This window comes from Falco naumanni, chromosome 11 (assembly GCF_017639655.2).
Source record: "Falco naumanni isolate bFalNau1 chromosome 11, bFalNau1.pat, whole genome shotgun sequence".
In the NCBI taxonomy this organism is placed as follows: Eukaryota; Metazoa; Chordata; class Aves; order Falconiformes; family Falconidae; genus Falco; species Falco naumanni.
The window spans coordinates 32,844,814-32,866,397 of record NC_054064.1 but is presented as its reverse complement, the minus strand read 5'-3'; the positions used below and the strand labels follow the sequence as shown (position 1 = coordinate 32,866,397).

The 21,584-nt window shown below is 44.6% G+C and overlaps 1 protein-coding gene across 2 annotated transcripts in view; it reads right to left on the bottom strand.

Moving 5' to 3' along the window:
• CACHD1 (cache domain containing 1) overlaps window positions 1-19,142 on the bottom strand; it is a 121,038-nt gene extending 101,896 nt beyond the window's left edge. The window contains exon 1 of one of the 2 annotated variants that reach the window (XM_040610627.1): window positions 18,663-19,142. In XM_040610627.1, coding sequence (XP_040466561.1) covers window positions 18,663-18,872 — 210 coding nt within the window. In that variant the 5' untranslated portion in view covers window positions 18,873-19,142. The remainder of the gene's footprint in view (window positions 1-18,662) is intronic. The other variant, XM_040610628.1, reaches the window with a different exon arrangement.
• Between the last annotated feature and the right edge of the window lie 2,442 nt (window positions 19,143-21,584).

Genomic DNA, 21,584 nt, shown 5'->3' with positions numbered 1-21,584 from the left:
ATTTTCCGTACAAAGTAGTCATGAGAATACAGGGCTCTGGCAACAGCATCTATATGAAATGTGTGTTTTCTTGAGCATTGAATTCAAAATCATGATTAAATTGCCACTTCTAGAACATCTTGTTACCATTTTTTGTTTTCAGGTTAATTTCATTTGATCTCGGATAAAACAGATTTGTTAAAAGAAAGGGACAGGGAAAGAGGTACAATCGTCAGGGTGGCAGGACCTGTAGGACTGTCACAGCTGCTCAGGAACACGCAACCTTCTGCCTCTCATGTACAACAGCAGATCTATTTTATTTCAGCCTCTCAATGCACTTGTAATGCCTATTTCCTGAGCAAAATAGTTGAATATATACTCCGGGATCAATATTAAAATTTCAGCCTGTGAAGAAAAATAAAGGAGTGCCATAAGAAAGCTCCATACTGACAACACAAGCAGGAGATTGGATTTCAAAATTTCAAAGTGCACAGAAATTTCTGCCAGCTGCAGACACTGTTCCTGGGAAATGACACTCTTGACACTGCACCATCACACAGGAGTAGCAGCAAATGCCACGCTTTATTCATAAAGAAAGAAACATCTTCCAATTTCTGAAGGCAGGGAACACCTATTTCTCAAAATCCTCACCAAAATTCACACATAAACCACAATATTAAAGGCTCTTTCGGCAGAGAGAGCTGGAAAGAGTTGGTAAAAACCCACTGGGATTATTACACCAGAAAATACTGAAATTGCACAGAGCAGCTAGCCTCCTGCGAGGAGCACGATTAGCACGTTAGTTTAATTCCTGCGCATCACTCCAGCCCACCTGCATTCCCGCAGTGTCAGACCGTGGCTCTTTCTTCATGTATTAATTTTACATGTTCCTCTCTCGCAGGCAGGCAGGGAGCTAACGAGCAGTCCCCCAGGCTTAGTCTGCAGAGGAAAACTGGCAGTGGGACTGCAGCTGTTGCCTAATAAGATCTTCATAGGAGAAGGCAGAGGAGCTGCCCAACGCTAGCAGTCAAGCTGGTTTTAGTGGGGTTTATTTATTTATGTTGAAGCAGCCCTTTCAGACAGTAAAGCTCCTTCCTTACCACTGCAGAAGTTATGAGGGCATAATGGTATAGTGAAAGGGTCTTACATCAATCAGCCGGAGCTGTGCCAAATTCCTCCAGACCCATCTCCTGTTGGCTGTTTATCGATGGTGCAGCAGATTTTTATGTTCACAAACCACTGAAGTCTTTGTGAAAGACTAGCAACTCTTGGCTTAGATAGCTTTCATTGGGGAGATCCTAATCTCCTGCATTCAAAATAAGGCTTGCTTTGATACTCAGGAGATAAAAAAGCAGACTACTGCACTTAATTTGAAGTATGCCAGCCTAGATGGCATATTCTGCATAGAAAGTTCAGAAGGAGAAAAACAATGCATGGAAAGCAACACTAACCAGCTGGAAACACTTCCAGGACCAACAGGGCCATGGAGAGTACTTAAGGTCCCAAGAACAACAGTGACCTCAAACCATTCCCACAACTTTCCCTTCCAGGCATTCAAAACTTCATGGGAAAACAAAGGTAACCCACACATAGCAGCAAGCAACACCTTAGGTAAGGCAATTACCTTCTCCATCTGGACAGGAAAACACCTACTGAAGAAGGAGCAAGCCATGAAAATCCATCCAACCGTTCATGAAACCGCACCCTCATCAGTCACATCTCGCTCTGCAACTCAACTTATTAGGATTCCTTCAGGACTTGTCCCTCAAATCAAATATAGATGCCAGACACCAATTAGTAACAGGATCATAAGTTTATCAACTTCAAACACCCACTTTTGGAGGTCAAATAATTTGTTCAGAGATCTGCAGCTCCCAAAGTTAGATGGCAGAGGGAAAAATGAACACGGCAGGACTGTATGATCTTTTTCTCTCCAGTTGTATGGTCATAGGGAACCTGTACTCATTTCATACTGTTTCAAGTCCCAGAAAGTAAAATACACTTAACCAAAAACCGTCTGAATATCTAGCATTTAATCTGCTTTACTACCTGAGATTTGAACCATTTAGCAAAAAAAGTCCTTGTGGTAAACATTATTTTACATGGAGTGAAATATATCACCTTTGCCATGTCTGGGAAGGCTACTGTTCACCACAGATTTTACATGTACATTAACACCCTGATCAGCATCCCCACTACCAGCAAAGAGACTTCTCAGATTTAAATTTATATTCCAAAAAGATAAATTCTTCTGGGTTTGCACGGTGACATTTTTATCACACACAATTAGAGGTGGAGCAAAAGCAATGATCTAAAATGGGGACATCCATGAAGTGCCCTCAGATGAGCTGCAATAACAGCAGAAAGCAGACCTGGCTGCACGCTGCTGTAACTACACATCTTTCTGGGTAGGAACATACTGAGCAAAGGAAAAAGCCAAAAAAATTGAGAACACTGCCATTTTCTTGGGATTTTTCTAGACAGAAGCAAAACCAACATCACAATTCACAATTCACAAGGAGCAAGAGGTTCTGTTCTGGTTTTACAAATTCATTATTTATTAATGCATCCATTCCAGTAGATTTTTATTTTAAATACCTGCTCACCCCCAAAAGCCACATTTATGCTTTCAAAGACTCTTAATTTTCCTTTCACTGAGGCATTACTGTATTTCCTTGTCCTTGGAGAGTTTTAGCTGGATTATACATATGTACCAAAACACAGCTGTTCCACTTCTTTTCTCCTTTATTTTTCTCACATAGAAAAACCTGCGTCTATCAGCCACCCAATTAGCTGCTCACTATCAAAAGACTGCTTTGGCCTTTCATCTTGTTGAAAACTGAATTCAAGTGAGAGGGTGTCATGGAAACTGTGTCTCAGGTCATTTCCTGTTTCAGTTTTTACTCACCAAAAATAAAATAGTAATAACAATAATAGTGGGGGTTTTCTGATAAAAAAAAATATGAACAGTTGTTATCCCAGTCCGCAAAGCATGCAGTAGCTATTAAAAAAGAAAAAAATTATTATTCATGAGAAATCTTCATCTGACAACCTGATTTTCAATTCTGTGGTCAACTAACTCTTCTCTAAAGAAACTGAGGATCAAATGTAAAAAACACAAACCTGCAGCAAATATGCAATGAAATTATAATGAAAAAAATATATCTAGCTTTCTGAACATGTATGCTTTTTATAGTTCACAGTACTACCATACAGTGTACACTGTGTGTGTTTCTCTAAGTATTTCACTAAGCAAGTAGGATAGAAAGGTGTTAGATAATTATGCAGTGCATTGCTATGACACCACCGAAGTTTGGTGCTTTACCTATTCCAAATACCTCCTTTTATAAACTAACAATCTCAATTACCTCTTGCTTTTGCAAAAACAGTGCAAAGCTTGCTGAATTGCATTATTACAGAAGAGTTGCACTTGACTGGTAAAGCCACAGAAAACCTTATAAAAGACACCAAATTCACAAACATGACAAATTTCAACAGGCCTGAGGTTACAGGTAACATCACATTTCTGCAACAAGCCCACGCACATGGGAAGGCCAGTGCAAGGGGACATTTGCAGGGATGCAGCACCTATTTTTGTTTATTCATCTGAAACCAGCAAGATGTTAACAACATGAATGTTCACCATGAGCCCACATGCAACATGCTAAAACAGACTGGCTACTCAGGTGATTGCCTGGAAGGTCACGCTCCTGACAAAGTTCCTGCCAATATTAATCAGAAATTACTTAATTCCCTCAAGTTCTGAATGTTAAACTTTAGCACCACCTTACAACACACAGCAATTAAATGAGTCACAATCCCACACTGTTTTAATAATGGCATGGTTTGGAGGACCTGTCATCAGGAGAAATTTGGAACAGGGACACTACGGCAGAAAAGTGCCAATTTATGTATATCCACATTACTGGGGAAAGGTCAGCTTCTGATTCCAGCAACCAGCGCTGCCATCTCCAGTTCCTGAACCCTGCAGGACATAACTCCTTGTTTCTTTTTTAAATTAACACACTACAACCACAGGCTCTTAGAAATTCCAGGTTGTCTATCTAACAACACAAGGGCAGTACTCAAAATTGAAAAGCATATTTATATTATTAATTTATATATATATATATGAGAAAGCTCACAAACTAGGGTGCTTTTATCTTTAAGATAGGTGGTAAATAAAAGTAATTGAAAAAAAAAAAATCAAAATCACTCAATGATTTAAGAATGCCTTAGTCCTTTGTCAGATTTTCTCCTGTTTTCATGAAAAAAGAGAAAGACACCACAAGGTTGCACACATAACCATGTAATGCACTTCATTAAACAGAGCTAAATGGCAGGGCTAACAGGGAAAGACAGACAGCCTTCTCTTAGAGAAGGAATTAAATCAAAGATATCACTTATATGAGAGCTTTTCTTTGGTAAGAGGAGATTGAGGAAAGTGCACAATAGCTGGAATGCATCCATTTACAAGCATGCCTAGCAAGGGATTATGCCTTCATTCGAAAGCTAACAGGTTGGTGTACACTTGATTTTATACAGAGAAATGCTGTGTGCTCATGCTGGGACTGCTGGCCAAAAGAAGTGTTGAGTGATTTCTCTCAAAAAGCTTTTTTCAACTCTCAAGATTAAATTCTCAAACAGAATAGTGACATCAATGCATAATATTCCAGTTTATCCCAAGACAAGTGCTTTCAAGTCATTACAGGAACAGGGAGAGCCCAGCCCACTGCCTTTCACCCCTGATTCACTTCAGATTTGGCCACACATGTTCCTCTTGCGACACTTTCCAATATAATACCTTCATACCTCTTTGAAGGTACCTGGGTGTAACCCAGTCCTCAGCTTTCGCTCTCAGCCACCGCACAACCAACTGCTTTACCCTTTGGGGGAACCCGCAGACACCCAACTCAAGCCAGACACAGACCTACTTTTGCTCTTCCTTGACACCATGAGTCTCCAGCTGTGATCGCAGCTGAAAACCCACTGGTAAATACGAGGAACTGGATGAAGGCAAGGTGGCTGGGGTCCAAGGCAAGGAGAAGTGAGGTACACTGCAAGTTACTGCTATCTGTCTGGAGGTACCCAACCACCAGCAGCCCCTGGCTCCTTCCTCATCTGGCTGTTTTCTTAGAAATGTGTGAGCAGTATTTGTACAGCAACCAGCAAGAAAGAGCATACAGAACACACCTACCTTTCCCACCAGGCACAGACCATCTGACCAAATCAGAAACCCTACTCCAAAGGACCACAATCACATCTGTCAGCTTTATCATCCTAATCAAAAGTGTGAAGCTTTTTTTGCGCCCGCCCCCCCCCCCCCCCCCCCCTCCCCCTCCAAGAATCTCCTCCGTGCATCTTTACTCAAGATATTTCCAAACAGGAATAGATTTTCTGGGGTCCTCACTACAGGACTAAGGTGTAGCACTCTCTCCCTGCAGCCCCACAGAGCGCATCAATCAGCAGCAACTGCAAAAGGGGATGTCTTTATCAGAGAACTTAAGGACTTTTTTTGTTGTTTAGTTCTCGCTATTGGGGGAAACTTAATTAGGTGTCCACTAGATTCTTATTCTCATGAAGACATTTGCCAGGTCAAACCAAACAAATCCTCGACCTTACAGCCTTATTTTTTGAGAAAGAAAACCATTTTCTCACCAAGAATCCATGGTGAACCACAGACAGAAAAAAAATACCAAAATCCAGCCAAGAGATTAAACAGAAGATGAAAGACAACATCAGATCTCAATTTTTATAGAAATAAATCAATCTAATGCTATTCTGGTAAGTGGCCATTACAGACAAACCTGATCCATGAACCAAACAAGAAATACAGGGACTACCTGGGCTGAGAAAAGTTGTCTCAATTTCACCGGGCTGGGAAGCCGCTATTGTTGATGCAGACCCACTTGTGCTGCCAGGGTAGCACAGAGCTCATTGCAAATGCAAAGCCCCAGCTGGGGGTAGGAAGAACTAAATGTGTTAAATGCTCGGCTGGTGAGTGCCCATACCAATCACCCCTGCGTCGGCGAGCGGGGGGTTCCCTCCCCCACTCCACCTCACTCCCCATTATTCTCCATTCAAGCTGAAAGCGAGAAGGTCTTTTCCTCTGCTGCTCGGTGTCAGCCAGACTTGGGAAGCTCCGCAGGAATTGCTGAGAGATCCAGAAACGCACAAAAGCCTCCTTCCACAAAGCCCCCTTTCATCTAGGCAGTGTGTCTATTAAATAAGTTCTGTTAATGTGCATACATTTTTATAAAGAGATTATAAAGTGAAGACTCAGTCACTAACTCAACTACACAATAAGATTTTCAAGTCTATTACTAGAAAACTGGGGTTTAAAATGAGTAGCTGGGAATGCTTTGCAACTCCTCGGCAGTAATACTCAAATAGGTCTGGTACCCACAATGAGAGCTTAAGGTGTACTTTCTACATTTTAATGCTTACATTTCTGTATTTGGTGACACACAGGCACCTCAGACCACGACCACTCTGCTTTGGGCACTGTTCAGGGATAAAACAGGAAGGACGATTCAAGCCCAGGCAGCGTACCTGCACCAAAAGTGATGCTCAGAGGACAGACACAGCAGGCTGGCAGTAGGAAAGCTTAAAAACAAACAAACAAACAAATAAATAAATAACGTTGATTAGAGCTTGTTCTTTTAGCATGGCATTACAATGAACGGGGGAGCTGCCATTCCTGAGTACTTACTCCTGCTCTCATCAAAACTAAAGTAGTAAACAGCCACTTTCTCCACTTTCTCCGTTATACCCCTTTCTTCATCTTCTTCCTCCCTTTCCTTTGCCCACAGGGGCTCAGCATCTCCCAAGATTTTGAATAACTAAGTCAGGTAGACATAAATTCCTGCCAGCCCTGTAAGAAAGCAAGTTATTTTCTGTCCACCAAAAGGCAAAAAAACCCTAGAATCTGTCTTTTTTCTTTCTGCATCAAAGCAAGGCCACAAGTTGACAATCTTCACCAGCATGGGTATGGCCATACGCCAGCTTCACATTCCGGCCTTTGCAGGATCTGCAGCTAGCCACACTGCCAGCCCGCAGACTTGCTATAGCAAGGTTTTAATATTTTAAATGTATTTTTGGACATGCAGGCAATCAGACTTAAGGTTAGAGCCAGTGTTAGCGTTGGGCCCTATTTCAGAGCAAGAATCCCAAGAAGGCTATAAATCTGTTTTCAGTATTAAAATGAAATGTAATTTCCTAGCAGCGGTGGCAAAACCCAGCCCAGCTCCTCATTGTGGGCACAGAGGAAGAGTGGATGGTTGCAAAACTGCTGGGTTTCATCAGGCAGACAGTGCTCTGTAGGCCTATGCATTCACAGCCCTAGGCGTCCATCCAGCTCGCTGCCAGTCCCTCAGGGATATCTTCCATTAAATGCAAAATTTCAGGAGATGTGTCACAATCATGTTATTTCTTGTGCCGATCAGAGAGGTGTGTCCATCTGCCATACCAGAGCTGGGAACTGACCACCTCGGCCCCACACACGTCACACGGAGGAGGCCTTAGTGCTCATCCAGCGCTGACAGGCAGGGAAACCGCTTCCAGCACGCTGACAGTACTGGAAAGCAAGCAGACAGGGAACAGCAAAAACGACACAAAAGCAGCAAACTAGGAAATGGTGGAGCAATGCTGGAAGGCAGCAGAAACCCAGCTCTGCTGCACCTTCGGTCTGCACAAGAGAGCCTTAAGTACAACTCAATGGGAACCCCTTAGGCTTCCCAATGAGTGAAGGGTTGGGGTCAAAGGTCTTGAACACACAATAAGATTTTTTTGTACGGACACACAATAACATATTTTTTTTGTATCAAAGTTGCACCAAGATGTGGATTAATAAAAACCAGGTAAGAGCCTGAAATATGCCTGACCTACACTATATGCACATTTAGCAAAGCAGCTCTCATCAAACTTGGCTCAGAGGGGACAATGCTTTCCTTACATTTTCAAAGAACCCCCAAAACAATGCACTTCTCTACTAAAATTTTTTAATGACTGTGCTATCCCTTTCTAGCTGCTTTTTTTTGCCTCTTCTCCTTTCGTGTGAATTTTCAGGCTCTATTGAATCATCCAGGCAACACGCTCGAAGCAGAGAGCACACTCAGCAGGTCTTTCTTACTTTTCAAACAAGCCTTCACATAGCAGGTCTGCATGCATCTCATCCTGACTCCAAGTCTTCCCTTCCCTTCCCAAAATAGCTGCTGCACCTCTCCTCCTCAAAGAGAAATCCTCCATTTCAAGCACTGAAAACCATGGTGATGTATGTCAGGTTTAATTTATTTTTGGAGGCTGACTTTCTATTCTTGGATATGTATGAAAAAGAAGCATTTGAAAGTCTGAGGTTGCAATTACCAGAATGTGTTTTTTTTAATGTATTTCTAGACTTACAGTCAACAGCTTACTGAATACACAAATACGAAGGGGGAGGCAAAATTACATTTATGTGACATCATGGTGAATCGGTAGAGCTGTAAAAGTCATTAGATTAATTTTCTCACCAAACAGAATTAAACAACTAGTCATTTCTATTAAGTTAGTTACCTACTGTCATGATTATGTTGGGGTTATTTTAATTTTAGCTTTGCATCCAGTAGTTTTAATGGAAATACAGTATCATCTGTATGTCGGTATCTGAAATGTTAAAAACCAAATACAACTTTTGGAACAAAATCCCACAGTCCCAGCAGCAAGCTCAGCACAGCACGGGTACCTCTGCCAAGAACAGCTGGATCTTCAGCTGACTGATTTTAACAACTTCAAGACCATCAAGCATATCCCTCAGAGCAGCTACCGAAATCATCTAGGGCTACATAAAATACAACAGCAGCAGAATTCAAAAGGAAGAGATGGAATATTGTGATTTGCAATGATAGTTTCATTTTAGCCAAAAATAAAACATTAAGAATAGACTACATTGTTTCCCAAATTACACTACTAAGCCATAACTGACAAGAGAAGGTAGGCTCCTGAATGGTGGTTAGCTTTGTGTTTGCAACTTCAACTTTGGTGAAGCTAAGTTTTAAAAGTTTGCTATTTTCACCTTCCTCCTGCAATGTATTTGAATATTAACTTTGTTCAAATGTTTTTTTCCTTTTAAATCATGACCTCCTACAAGCCAGACACAAAAGACTGTGTATCCAGGAATAGCATTTTCTAATTTTAATCTAAAGATAAAAGACTTCAAAATTTGCAATTTAAAAACAGACGCCTGACCACTGATAGATAATGTGACAAATGAGCCATCCTCAGTACTTATTCCTGTCTTCCTGCCTGCACCAGAAAGTGCAGTTTTCCCTGTAAATTGTCCTCTGTAGCCAAACTCCACCAAACCAGACCAAGGGAATGAACCTCTCATCACACGTGACAGTCCTGGATAGCCACTGGCAAAAGAAATGAAAGACAACGAAGAAATTCACATTACACATGCTTCTTTAGGCAAACAGTATGCCCAAGGAAGCTGTCTACCTAGACCACAGTTGTAGGATATTTAAATTAAATAGCCTTTCATTGTTGAAGTTCCTAAATGTATTATCCTTAAATTAATAAACACCTTTATTTTATGTTTCATATGACTTCCACGTAACACAAAAATTCTGTCTCAAAAACATTGGTTTGGCCTCTCTCAAATATGCCGGTCCACAAGGGCTTGACCGTGCCAGCTGTTGTCAACTGGGAGCTGAACCTGCAGACCACACACCCGCCTTCAGCCTCACTAACAAAACACTCAACAACAATCTAGGACCCACTGACTCGAAGCAGCTCCTCCTCCTCCTCCGCTTTACGCTCCTTGCAACGAGGAGAGATCCTGTGTCTTTCTTTTCCTCCCAATTGTGTTTAGGTCTCCAAAATCAAATGTCAGAAGCCCCGTATGACTTCCGTACTGGGGAAAACAAGGGAAAACAACGTGCTAGTTCACTGACCATGAATAAAACAATAAAAATAGCCTGAAAACTACATTCTTCTGTGCTAATCTTCCATCAGCATTTGCATGCATGTTGATTTGCAATGGACAGACGACCACTGAAAGCAAACACTTCAGGCAAACTTCATTTTGCTCCCAAAAAGCACATGCTCTGTAGCCATACCAAGGTGTCTGTGCAGAGTATTCCCAGAAAGTGCTCCTCACCTCATGCCTGCCAATGAATCAACACCTCAGCATCTACTTTTGTCCAAAAAGCATCACATGACGTGGGGTTTTTTTTCTTCCTTGCTGTTTTGAGGCAAAACAGTGCTAGTGCAAGTCAAACACAACCAGTCTCTGCTGAGGACTTGGGCTATCTCCTGTTGCGAAAGCAGCCAGGTTTGGGATGCACCAGCGAGCTGAACCGCCCCACAGTGGAGCGCGCTACCTGGAATGCAGCGGAGATGGCATGGTATGCTGGAACGGTCCCTGGCCAGGGACAACTCTGCCATTACTGCTGGCCACACCGCCATCCCAATGCTGCTGAATACCCCTCCCTGCAGCTGCAGCACTATTTGATCAGCTTTCACACCCATCTGCCATCCTGTGGTAAGGGGTAAGGAGAAAAAATGATCACAAGCGCGCAGGGACCATACAGCTGATCTTCTTTGTGCTAACATGGCTTCTGGGAAAGAACTGGTGAAGACCGCTGCTTATTTGGTTAAAATCAAGAGATTTTGCTAGCTTGCTGTTCATTTTAGTATGAAATGCTACCCTCACACAAAAGGAAAGTCTGCTATCATAAAATCTTACATTCCTGACCCACATAATTTGGGGTTCCTTTATTTTCCAACAAAAGGCAAAGAGCCCTCCTGGCTCTCCGCACAACCTTCCCAAGGGCTGGTGAACCCCTTCCAGCCTTGGCTTGGAGCCTGGATTTGCCCCAGGCAAACAGGCTCCCACTATAGCTATTCTGGGGAGTCTGTCCCTTCTCCCCTCCGCCCCATCACCACAAACACCTCCCCAGGTTTTGTTCAATATTACTTCTGAGGTGAAAGCACAGCCCAAGAGGAAATATTTCTAATGCTTCCTTTGCTGAAAGCAAGAGAAGCAGCGACCGAACCAGAGACAGGGAGGTCGTGGGAGCACCTCAGCCCTTTGGTGTGGTAAAGTCATATCGTCACCACCAAGCTGAACTTACCTTCACATGCAATCTGGTCTGAAATCCACAAAAAATGGCACAAAAATACTCTCATAACCCTACCAGGGTGAACGCACAAGAAATTCTGCTTAAGGCATTCAAGCTTCTAGAAACTTTTATGGCAACTTCCAGATGTGTCTATTTTAAAGCCCTTTTCCCTGGCCTCATTCCCACCTGCGACGATCGTAAGTATAGCCAAAAATTCCTGCTGCATTGCAGGAGTATGTGCAAAAGATGGCCAAAACCGGACAGAAAGCACTGGCCAGACAACTCCACAGAAATGTTGAAAGTAAAATTACAGCTTTTCTCAAAAAGGTGTCAGGGCTTTTTTTGCTCTTCTCATAGAGTGGTTGCAGCCTCATTTCACATAGTCAAAGCTGAGCAAAACTGTGTGCTCGGAGGGAAACAGCACTAGTAAAAAGCTGGTTTTATCAGCTGCTTTGGCTGAGAAGCTGGTAAAGGGAGACGTAATAGTTTGGTTTTGCTAATGATTGTAATTGTGCAAATATACTTTTGCAAAATCACTTGGGAGACTCTAAAGAGACCTTACAAGCTGGTAGAAGTGACTCCATTAAAACTTTTCATGGGATTGGAAATGAGTATCATTGACTTGTGCACCATGATTGTTTCAAAAGTCAGCTAAGATTTTTCTCTGCAAAATTAGACATATAGCCTTGTTCAGAAATCTGCACCAGGGAAGAGCACACATAACGCAAGATTCAAGCAATGACTTAGTATGCACTCTATTTTATATAAGAAAAGACATGTCTTCACAACAGACACTGGGTGAGTAACGATGTTATTAAACTCTCTTTTCCATGGGAAGGAGTGCAGAAGGATATCCTTTCAGATTAACACTGCATAGTATTGAACAACAATAAACTACAGGAAAACAATGACTGCAGAATGCAATCCCTCCATACTTTACAATTTTACACTTTATTCTGCATTAAGCCTACAACACAAGAAGAGGTAGTACAGCTATTAGGCAAAACCTCAGCAGAATTTTTGACATGCAAAACAAAAACTGATACATCAAATAAGCTACGTAAATTTCAATTTTTAAGCTATGTTATCTGTGTACAGGAAAAATGAAAAAAAAAAGTTAGTGTTTTCCTATTCAACTACATAGAAATAAATCATTCCTCGAACATTATCCAACCCTTACTGAAGTCCCCAGCAAAGCCCCCATAAGCTCGGATCCATGAAGCGTTGCCATTAGCAGGTTTCACAGAGCCAGGCTTGCACTTGGGGAGCCCTGCACCCCAGCCTTGAGCAGGTCACACTGGAGTGCCCTGACAAAGGAAACACAGAAATCCAGAGTACTTCCTTACAGCTGGGCACTCCCACACGTAAGGGTACTGAACTGACAAGGCTCCAATCATTTCTTTGTCCATTTTTCACCAATAATCAATGAACAGAAAAGAATAATTGTTTTTTAAAAAAATCTGTTAATACTTCCCTTTAGCCACAGACACAGCAGAATAACTGCTAAACACACACACACAAAAGAAGTCCTTTAACACTTTGTATCTCCCTCCATTCTCAAACATATCTTGCCTTTCTGTCTGAAAGAAGGTGAGGCACTCGACATTGCTTGACAGCATTAGATTTTTTTCTGACCAGTGCCTGGCCAAGCTACCGGCAGCAGAGCAGCTTCCCCACTATGTTCAGATCATCATGCACTAACCATTCTTCCCCTACTGAATTAAGCCAAGAAAAAAAGAGGGCTAACACATGCTGTATCTACTTTTGTGCCTTCTTAACATACATGTTATCAGCCCTGCCGCAGCTGAGAGATTCCCAATCACTTCACAGCATACTTGGATTTCTTGCTGCTAATAACCCCTCCAGTCCCCGCCATGACTAGCAGGGTCCTTCATCGCAGCAGTGCAGGGGATGGCTAATTATCTACCAACCCACCTTGCTGCACCACACTTGGCAACTTTTATCTGCACAGGACAGCTGCATTCTCCCTGTTTGAAGCAAAATGTCAGTCTCCACTAATGCAACAAGACTTACATCACTAACAATGTCCCGACACTTTGAAGAAACAACTCAAAGCCTAATTAAAAATTCAGATTCGGTCTCCTAAGCGCTGCCATTTTCACTGTCCTTCCACCAGGACCTCTCTCTATCTTTTTGAAATGTTTCATGCTGGAAAAAAAAGAATCCATGTGGAACAGGATAAAAAACTGCTGCAGTCTTGGGCTTTCAGAAAGCCTTGAAAAAGGCTGCTGTAGCTGGATTCAAACCAAGACATAATCATGTAAAACAGATGAGGTTTTACTCGACTGGTTTCTACTCTGTAATTATTACTAAAGGGTGCAGTACTGCCAAATAATAATTAAAACAAAAAGAAAAATACAGCCCAACATTTATCAGCCCTCCTTACTTACATTTTTCTATTGTATTTCAGCTTCACAAGCTGGAAACAACCTGAAAGTAAAAGGAGGGTGGGGGGTGGGTGGGGAAGAGGTTTTCTGTGCTGTCATTTGGCTGAGGGTCCACAGAGGTCCAGGTACATCACTTGTTGTGCAAGAACCTCACAGTCACTGACATTTATTTGTAAATACCCATAGAAATAAGTGTGGAATTGCGTGAAACCCCTGATTTCAGAGATAGAGAACCACGGTTCTGGCATTTCAACTGGTCTGCAGCACAGCTCAAAACGGGATTTATCTCTCAGAGTTGTAAATCCTCTGCCATTAGCCAGAAGACCATCCCATTAGAAAAAAACCAATACTCTGTTCTGTCAGTGTTCATTTTCAAAGAGATTAAACAAATGAACAGTTCTGGTGACTGCAACTATTTGCCATCACCCAGAAATCTTCAAAGAACGTGGATTTCTCAGAACAAGGGTGTCAGGGCATCCTCCCTATATAAACCCCTGGACATCTCCCTGTCTCCATGTCATTCTGGTCTGTGCATAGTCTTTTCTTCTTGAAAAACCTAAGGCCAGACAAGTTATTAGTAAAATAAATAAACAATATGCTTGCCAATCAACCTGGAGAAACTTGTACTACGCAGTTTGTTATTTTACACATCACTACATCACTTGAACCAGTATTACTATAATAAGGAGGGAAAAAAAGCACCAAACCTACAAGCGCCAAATTGGGAAAAAATGACCAGCAAACTGCTGTTTTCGGATTCAAATTGCATTTTTTTTTCCTTCCAACCTCCAAGATCAGTTATACACAATGAGAAAGGGCCGTGCTTCCTTCACAGAGTAAGCGTAAAGGATTAAGAAGGCAGAGCTGCCTTCAAAAATATTCAGGGCCCTCTGGGCCTGTAACTTTTGTTACTATCTGGCTAGAAACACCAACATGCATTTTGAAAGTTATAGAAGCACTTAACAATGCTTTTCATCTTCAAAGCACTGCTCAATCCTTTCAAGTCTCACTGCAAGTTTTATATCCCTGTTTCAGAGGTGGAAATGTTGCCTTGTCCCGCACTATCAAAAAATAGTCCTCACCTTGGATGCCCCATGCAGATTTAGAGGGTTAAACCTTGCCAAAATGAAACCAAATGCTCACAAAAGTTCTGATTTATTCTTTTCCTGTTTTCACCTCCCAACCAAAGAATTTCAGTTGTTTCAACCAACAACCTACTCTGTACTTTCAACCAGGCCAGAGAAGACAGGTAACAGGGATGGTGGTTAAAATCCACCAGCAGACCAGGTCATGCCACAACCAGCAATTTATTTTAGTATGATAGGTGCTTAGCTTTTAATTACTGCCGAGTGTCAGCTCTGCCCAGGAAAATATATTATAGGACTGCCACATGAGCCACGCGTTGACCAAGCTCCAGCCTTCTGCGAGTCATGACATTAGCCTATTTAAGATGTAGTCTGCTATGTAATGACAAGTAATACGGCTGCTCAGACCAGCAAGCAGAGACATGAGTGCACGCTGCCTTGCACGGATGCAGCCTGCTGCCAAAAGCTGCTCCCTATAATGATACGGACACTGCCAATGCTGTCAGCTCTAGCTAACAAAAAAAGAAGGTGACAGTTACAGGTGACTGTAGGTACACCTGCTGTGGGCACAGCACCCCGCGAACCAGCGGCTTCTCCTCCTGCCGCTGCCACAGTGCGGCACCTGCTGCCCTGCAGGAAGGGGAGGGAAGAGTGAGAGATCATGGTGTGGTTGTTTCTGGTTAATTTGGAAGAACCGTTGATGAACTTTGGGAAGAACTTATACATAGATCAACTCTATTCCTTGGGGGGGGGGGGGGGGGGGGGGGGGGGAGAAGTGCAAGCACATCCACATATGCACCTTCCCACACCCTGAAGCATAAAAGGAAATACATGTCATATAAGATACAGCGATGTCATTCACTGTGCTTTTGGTAGAACTGTCAAACAGAGTGGGAACAATAATTAATCAGTGCAACAGAGGAAGCCAGACAATCGAACTTTCTATATTTAACCACTCCTGGAGAAACGACACCCAGGATGGTAATACACAGACACCCAAGAACCCACAAGTCCTTCTGCACTGCCGCACCCAACACATGTTCTTACCGAGTACTTCGTATGATACAAATGTGTATATTCTAATTTTAAACTTAAATAAGAAACTGTTAAACTGCTGTCCGATACATTCAGCAAGTGATGCATCTCCTGATTTGTCACCTGCATTACATTACCCTCAGCTGCTCTACATAGTACCATATTCAAGGAATGAAATTGTATATGAAATCAGAGCACTTACATGTGTGAGAAAACAAAGCATTACTTAAAAGTAGTAGTCAAAGAGACTACACTCATGCAAGTGTCTATAAATAGAAAGCAGTGGTGTGAGTGCCAGAAACAATTGTCAGACTGATGCTGACATCAGAAATCCCTCTCATCCTTCCCGTAGCTTCAGCCTGTATTACAACACAGACGTACATGCACCTCGTTCCTCTCAACAATGCAAAATAATGCAATTTGATTAAAAACGCTAAGTCCTTGCTGCTGTTGGACTAATTATGTGAAACACTGGTAAAGGAAGAATGTATCACAAGAAGTAGATACTGCACGGAGGAGACAGATCTTGTTTATAGCACCGATGGCTGCTCCAGCAGAAATCTAACCTATTTTTCATCTCCCAACTTCTATATTCATTACACCCTGCCCCTTTTCACAGGCATTTAAGGCTCACAAATTTTGTGGTTCTTCTCTTACCTCTTCCACTTGCTCCTCTAGTGTCCGCTCTGGAGGCTCCACCTCATCCTCCCTTCCTGCACTTATGGAGGCTCTGTCTACAATTTTCTCTTTCTCCAGACTCAAAACACACCCAAACCAACCTCTCACCTTCACTCTACTTAAGCATCTCCACCTGCTCCTCACTCATTGGATGCTTCCTCCCCACATCCAGCTCGACCTATCCTTCCTTCAAAGCCCTCTCCCACCGTCATGCCCCACTCCGGCAGCGGGTGACACCACCTCCTGCCTATTACCCGGATCTGCAGACGTGGGAGACACAGCTGGCAAGGACCAAAGCACGAAGACAGCATGCAAGGGAAGCATTAAACCCTGACGCTTCCTCCTCTACAGTTTATGAAACTAAATAAAACCGCATCTCCCGAATGGTTGGTTACTAATCCTTCCTCTCACTACCGCAACTTCCTCTCACTAGGTCCTGATTTAGGGCCTTGCCTCCATGTCGCCCTCTAAACCCAGGACAACACCCCTAGATTTATATCTAATTAAAGCCTGAAAGCTCCATCGTTTTTCTTCCAAAACCCCCCTCCCCTCCTCCTTTCTGCCCAGGTGCAGCCTCACCACGGCACCTGTTTGCATCGCCCTGAGCATCCCCACTGTGCCGACAGTCCTGCAGCACAGGGAATCCACCGGTTGGCACCAGGTACCCACCACCACCTCCCCAACAGCCCTGCGTGAGTGGGGAGAAAAGGATAATTCTGTACCAGCTACACCCGGCCCTGCCTGAGCGGGGAAATTTCTGCCCTAAAATCGAGTGAGAAGCATGGGCTGCAGTGACACATGTCATAACATTTTTCGTTCTACTGTAGGAGGTCAGCAAAGAAGCTTCTAAAATCAGGGGAGGTTTGTTCCCACCGGTTTTTAATCTTAAACAGCTGTAATAATGTTACAGGGGAGAGCAAAGGACAGGCTGCGCATTAGCTTGATGGGAGTTTAGACAGCCAAAATATTAAGCATGTAAAAATAGAGCTCCATATGAATAGGGGTTTCAGAGTTTAACTACCAGTTTCACTGCATTAAATTTATTTGGGGTCTTAAATATCCAACTAACAGTAAACACAGTTTTAACATTACTAGCATCCTGCACACCGGCATCCAGATTGTTCCCGAGTTCGTATCATCCGCACAGTTCTCGGAAAGAAAACCCGGCTCATCCTACGGTTAGCTGGTGTATCGCAGCAAGGTAACAATGTACGTGTTTATGAATTGCTTTTTTAAAGACAGAAAGTGTTGAGATGATCGTGTGTTGCTTTTTTTTAACACCAGGCAGATTTAGTGCTACAATTATACTGACTTAATTTGCGTTAGGCAGAGACTCTACCATTTACAGGATTACGCTGGGGTCTTTTGAGGGGGAATACATGCATGCGTATGCACGGCACAAGGAAAAAAAAAAAAAGTGACTTCCTTGAATTCAGTACATCAATAATATACCTTGTTAAGTGAAGTTATTTAAATCCACGTCTTCTTAGCATCAAGGACAAGAGACAGCTCAGTGTTTTCCTGGACAAAACGCAGCCCTAGGAGGCCGGCCAACACAAAGATGTTTCAGAGGTGAGAGAATGAAGCCAGTTTAGAGAAGATAAAAGGCCATTTGGGTAGAGACCCCTGCTGATCCTCTGAAAGTGTCTCCTTTTCACATGGGGAGGCTTTTAAAACTGCATTTGCTACTGACCATACCTTCCCCTCAGCGCCGCTGGGGATCTGATTTCACTCCCCGCGACTGCCCCGGAGGGTCGGTGGCCGATAGCTGGGGCCAGCACAGCCCCCGCACGCAGCACCCTGCGCTGAGCACCCCACCAGGATGCAGCCTCCAAGGTCGGGATGCGAATAACTCCTCACTACTACCTTCACCCAAATCCCGACGCGAATTACAGCATCCGAATAAACTTGTCGGGCCGGGCAGCATTTCTTTACCACAAGCCGAGCGTTTTCGGGCAGGACTCGGCTCCCCGCAGCTGCCGGCCAGCGGGACGCAAGGGCGGGATGCAGGTCAGCCCCACGGCCGGCTCGGCCCCCCCTCCCGCAAACCCGGCCCTTCGGGACTTGCGGGGGGCCGCACGCTCCCGCCCGTCTCTATTGTGTGCGGTACAAACGCGGAGCCCGCCCGCGCCCCGCGCTGCCGCCTCAGCCCGCCCCGCCGCCCGCCGCGGCTGAGGGAGCGGGGCCGGGGGAGCCGGGCGGCCCGCGCGGGCGGAGGGAAAGTTTGCGGAGGAGAGCCGGGGCGCGAGGGGGGGAGGAAAGGAGCGAGCGAAGAAAGGGCGAAGCAGGAATCGGGAAGAGCGTGCGGAGGAGGGAGGGAAGCAGGGAGGGAAGCAGGGAAAACCAGGCGAGGCGCGGGCCGGGCCGGGCCGTACCTGCATGGTGACGACCCCCAGCTCCTCGGTGGCGAGTTTCCTCATCTGGGTGGCCAGAACTTGCGCCTCGTCCAGGATGGAGAACTCCGCCTCGGCGGCGCCCAGCCCGCAGAGCAGCGCCAGGCAGAGGAGGCCGAGCGGCCCCCGGCCCCGCGGGCGGCGGCCCCGGGCAGCGGCAGCGGCCTCCTGCCGCCCGCCGCCCCGCGCCATGCTGCCGCGGCGGGAGAGCCGCGGGCACCGCCTCCGGCCAACTTCCCCGCCGCCCCGGCCGCGACTCCCGCGCCGCCGCCTTCCCCCGGGCCGCGGGGGCCGGCTAGGGCTGCGGGGCGGCCGCCATGCAGGGGGACGGCGGCGGCTGGGCGGGCGGCCGCTGCGCCCCGCGCCCGGCTCCGGGGACACTGCGCGCCGCGGCCCCGCCGCTGACTGAGAGCGGCGGCGGAGAGACGCAAACTGCGGAGCGGAGGAGGAGCGGGAGCGGCGGGGCCGGCAGCGGCGGCGCCGCGGGGAGAGGCGGGCGGGGGCAGCGCCCGGCTCCCCGCGCCCCCCACCGCCCGGCCGGCCCCGCCCGCCCCCCGCCGCCCGGCCCGGGATAGGGCTGCGGCCGCCGGCAGCACCCGCCAGCCCCGCCTCGGAGCGTAGCGCCTTCTCCGTGCTCTTTTCTAACCTTTTTCTTTAAACGTTTTTTTAACCTTTGTTTTAAACCTTTTTTCATTTACCTTTCCTTTAAACCTTTTTTTTTAACCTTTTTAAATCTTTCTTACACCTTTTTACCTTACTTTTAACTTTTTTAAACCTTTTTTAACCTTTTTAAACCGTTTTTAACCTTTTTTAACCTTTACTTTTTTAAAACCTTTTTATACCCGTTTTTAAACCTTTTTTTAACCTTTTTCAACCTTTCATAATAACTTTTTTAACCTTTTTTAAACCTTGGTTTTTTCCATTTATTTAAACATATTTTTTTTACTTTTTCCTTTTACTTTTTTAAAGCTTTTTTTTACCTTTTCTTTTAAATCTTCTTCTCTTAAATCCCAGTGCAATGTGCCTGTCTCCTCTTGTGACCTGAAGCACAGAGTCATCCGGCCCCAGATGGCACCCTGCAGCACAGGCTCAAGCAGTGAGGCTCGAGGAGATGTTTGTTATGCAACAGAACTGACAAATAAATAAATGAAAGGAAGGCACACAGACCATAGCTGTCCTCCCAGGAAGAGTGGCACGGAGAATGTAACAAGCTGAGACCCCTGGAGAAACATCCCCTTGGCGGGACGAAGAGCTGGGGGAAAGCAAACCACGTTACAGGCGATGGGAAGAAACCCCTTTCTGTACCCTCTGCTCATAACCCCATCGGCCCTGGAAGCGGCGCCCGGGCAAGCACACATCAGCCCCTGCCCCGGCGATATGTAGCAGCATCTTTCTCAATCCCTCACCTTCCTCACACCTTGGCCTGCCCTCCTCATCATGCTCCTCACTAGGAACATGGCAGAAGCCTTGTGTGCACTTTGGGTTGTGTTAGGAAAACATGTACAGGGGAGTAAAATTTGCTAAATGAAAGCCGGAGTCCCTTTATGTGGCACCTGGCAGCAGTTCCTGCCTGCAATCAGTGAGCCCAAGCAGCCAAATACTAAGCACATATAAAATACATAGCCTCTAGATTTACTCTTTGTTAATTAACACTTTACATCATGTTAAACCCCATGGGTGTATAAAATTTTTAAATAAATCTGACCTGTAGTGACAAGATGGCTTCAATCTCCACTTCACCAGTTGATTTTTTTTAACGGAGTCCTACCGGAGTCACTTGGGTCCAGCAGCAGCAAATTCCACGAGTTAACAATTCACCTGAGACATATAATCATATCCTGTTTTCTTGGAATGTGGTTTCTATCTGCTTTAATGATTGATTGGTTTTTGGTTTTGACTTCTCCCAGGCTCTGAGTGCTAGCAGTGATTTCCCCATCCCACTTTGTCGAGTTTGGGACCTGGGTCGGATCCGAAACCCTTCTCCTGCAGGAGAGGGCTGCGGCCAGGCAGCACCCACGGGCATCCCCCAGGATCAGGTTTTACCTGCCGCTCTGTTCTTGGGAGGGATGTCAGCAAAACTCTCTTTCCTTTGGTTTTAATAAATGAAATCTAATTCTTACTATGCAAAACCTGTATCAGTTTATCCTTGGCTTTTGTTCATTCAGGTGATTTATGTGTCTAACATACATTTCTGGGTTTGGTGGTTGTTTTTTTTTTTCATTTTCCTGAGGAGGACTTCTGGTTTAGCAAAAGCAATCTAAACCAAAACACCGCCTTTCCAAAGCTGCCATAATTGGTGTCTTGTATTTCCGTTGCTGAAGTAGCATTTGTTACCTGAAAGACAAGGAATTTTCTTTCCATCATGCTGAAGCTTTTGGATTTCTGTTGGAATATTTTGCTGGGGCCCAAGAGAGAGAGATGCAAAACTGAGCCAAATTCGCTCTTAGCACTAGTCATTTTCGTATTACATTTTATGGGTTTTTTTATTAGATTCACTAGTGTAAGACGCAAAGGTTTTAAATTATAGTGAAAAGCCGAGTGGTTTTCAAATATCTTGGCTAAACTACCCATATTTTTTTGTTTTATTTCTGACCTTAGCTCCATGTTCGAAAAGAAACCTCCATCTCTGTAAACTTTGTTACATAAAAAATTATCAAATCAAGGTTGCAGCTGGAGCTAAGTCAGTAGCTAGCTGCATTAGCAACACCACTGAATTTCCAGCTATCCAAGCCATCCCATTCATACACTCGGTCTTGAAATCACAAGCTTAATGCTACAAATAGCCTTTCTTTTTTCTTTTTTTAACAAACTAACCTCAGGAAATGAATGAAGCAATTGTCCTTCTGGTTCCAAAGCCCCAGGAACCTGCTCATGGCGAGGGAACCAACTGAACAGGTTTAACAC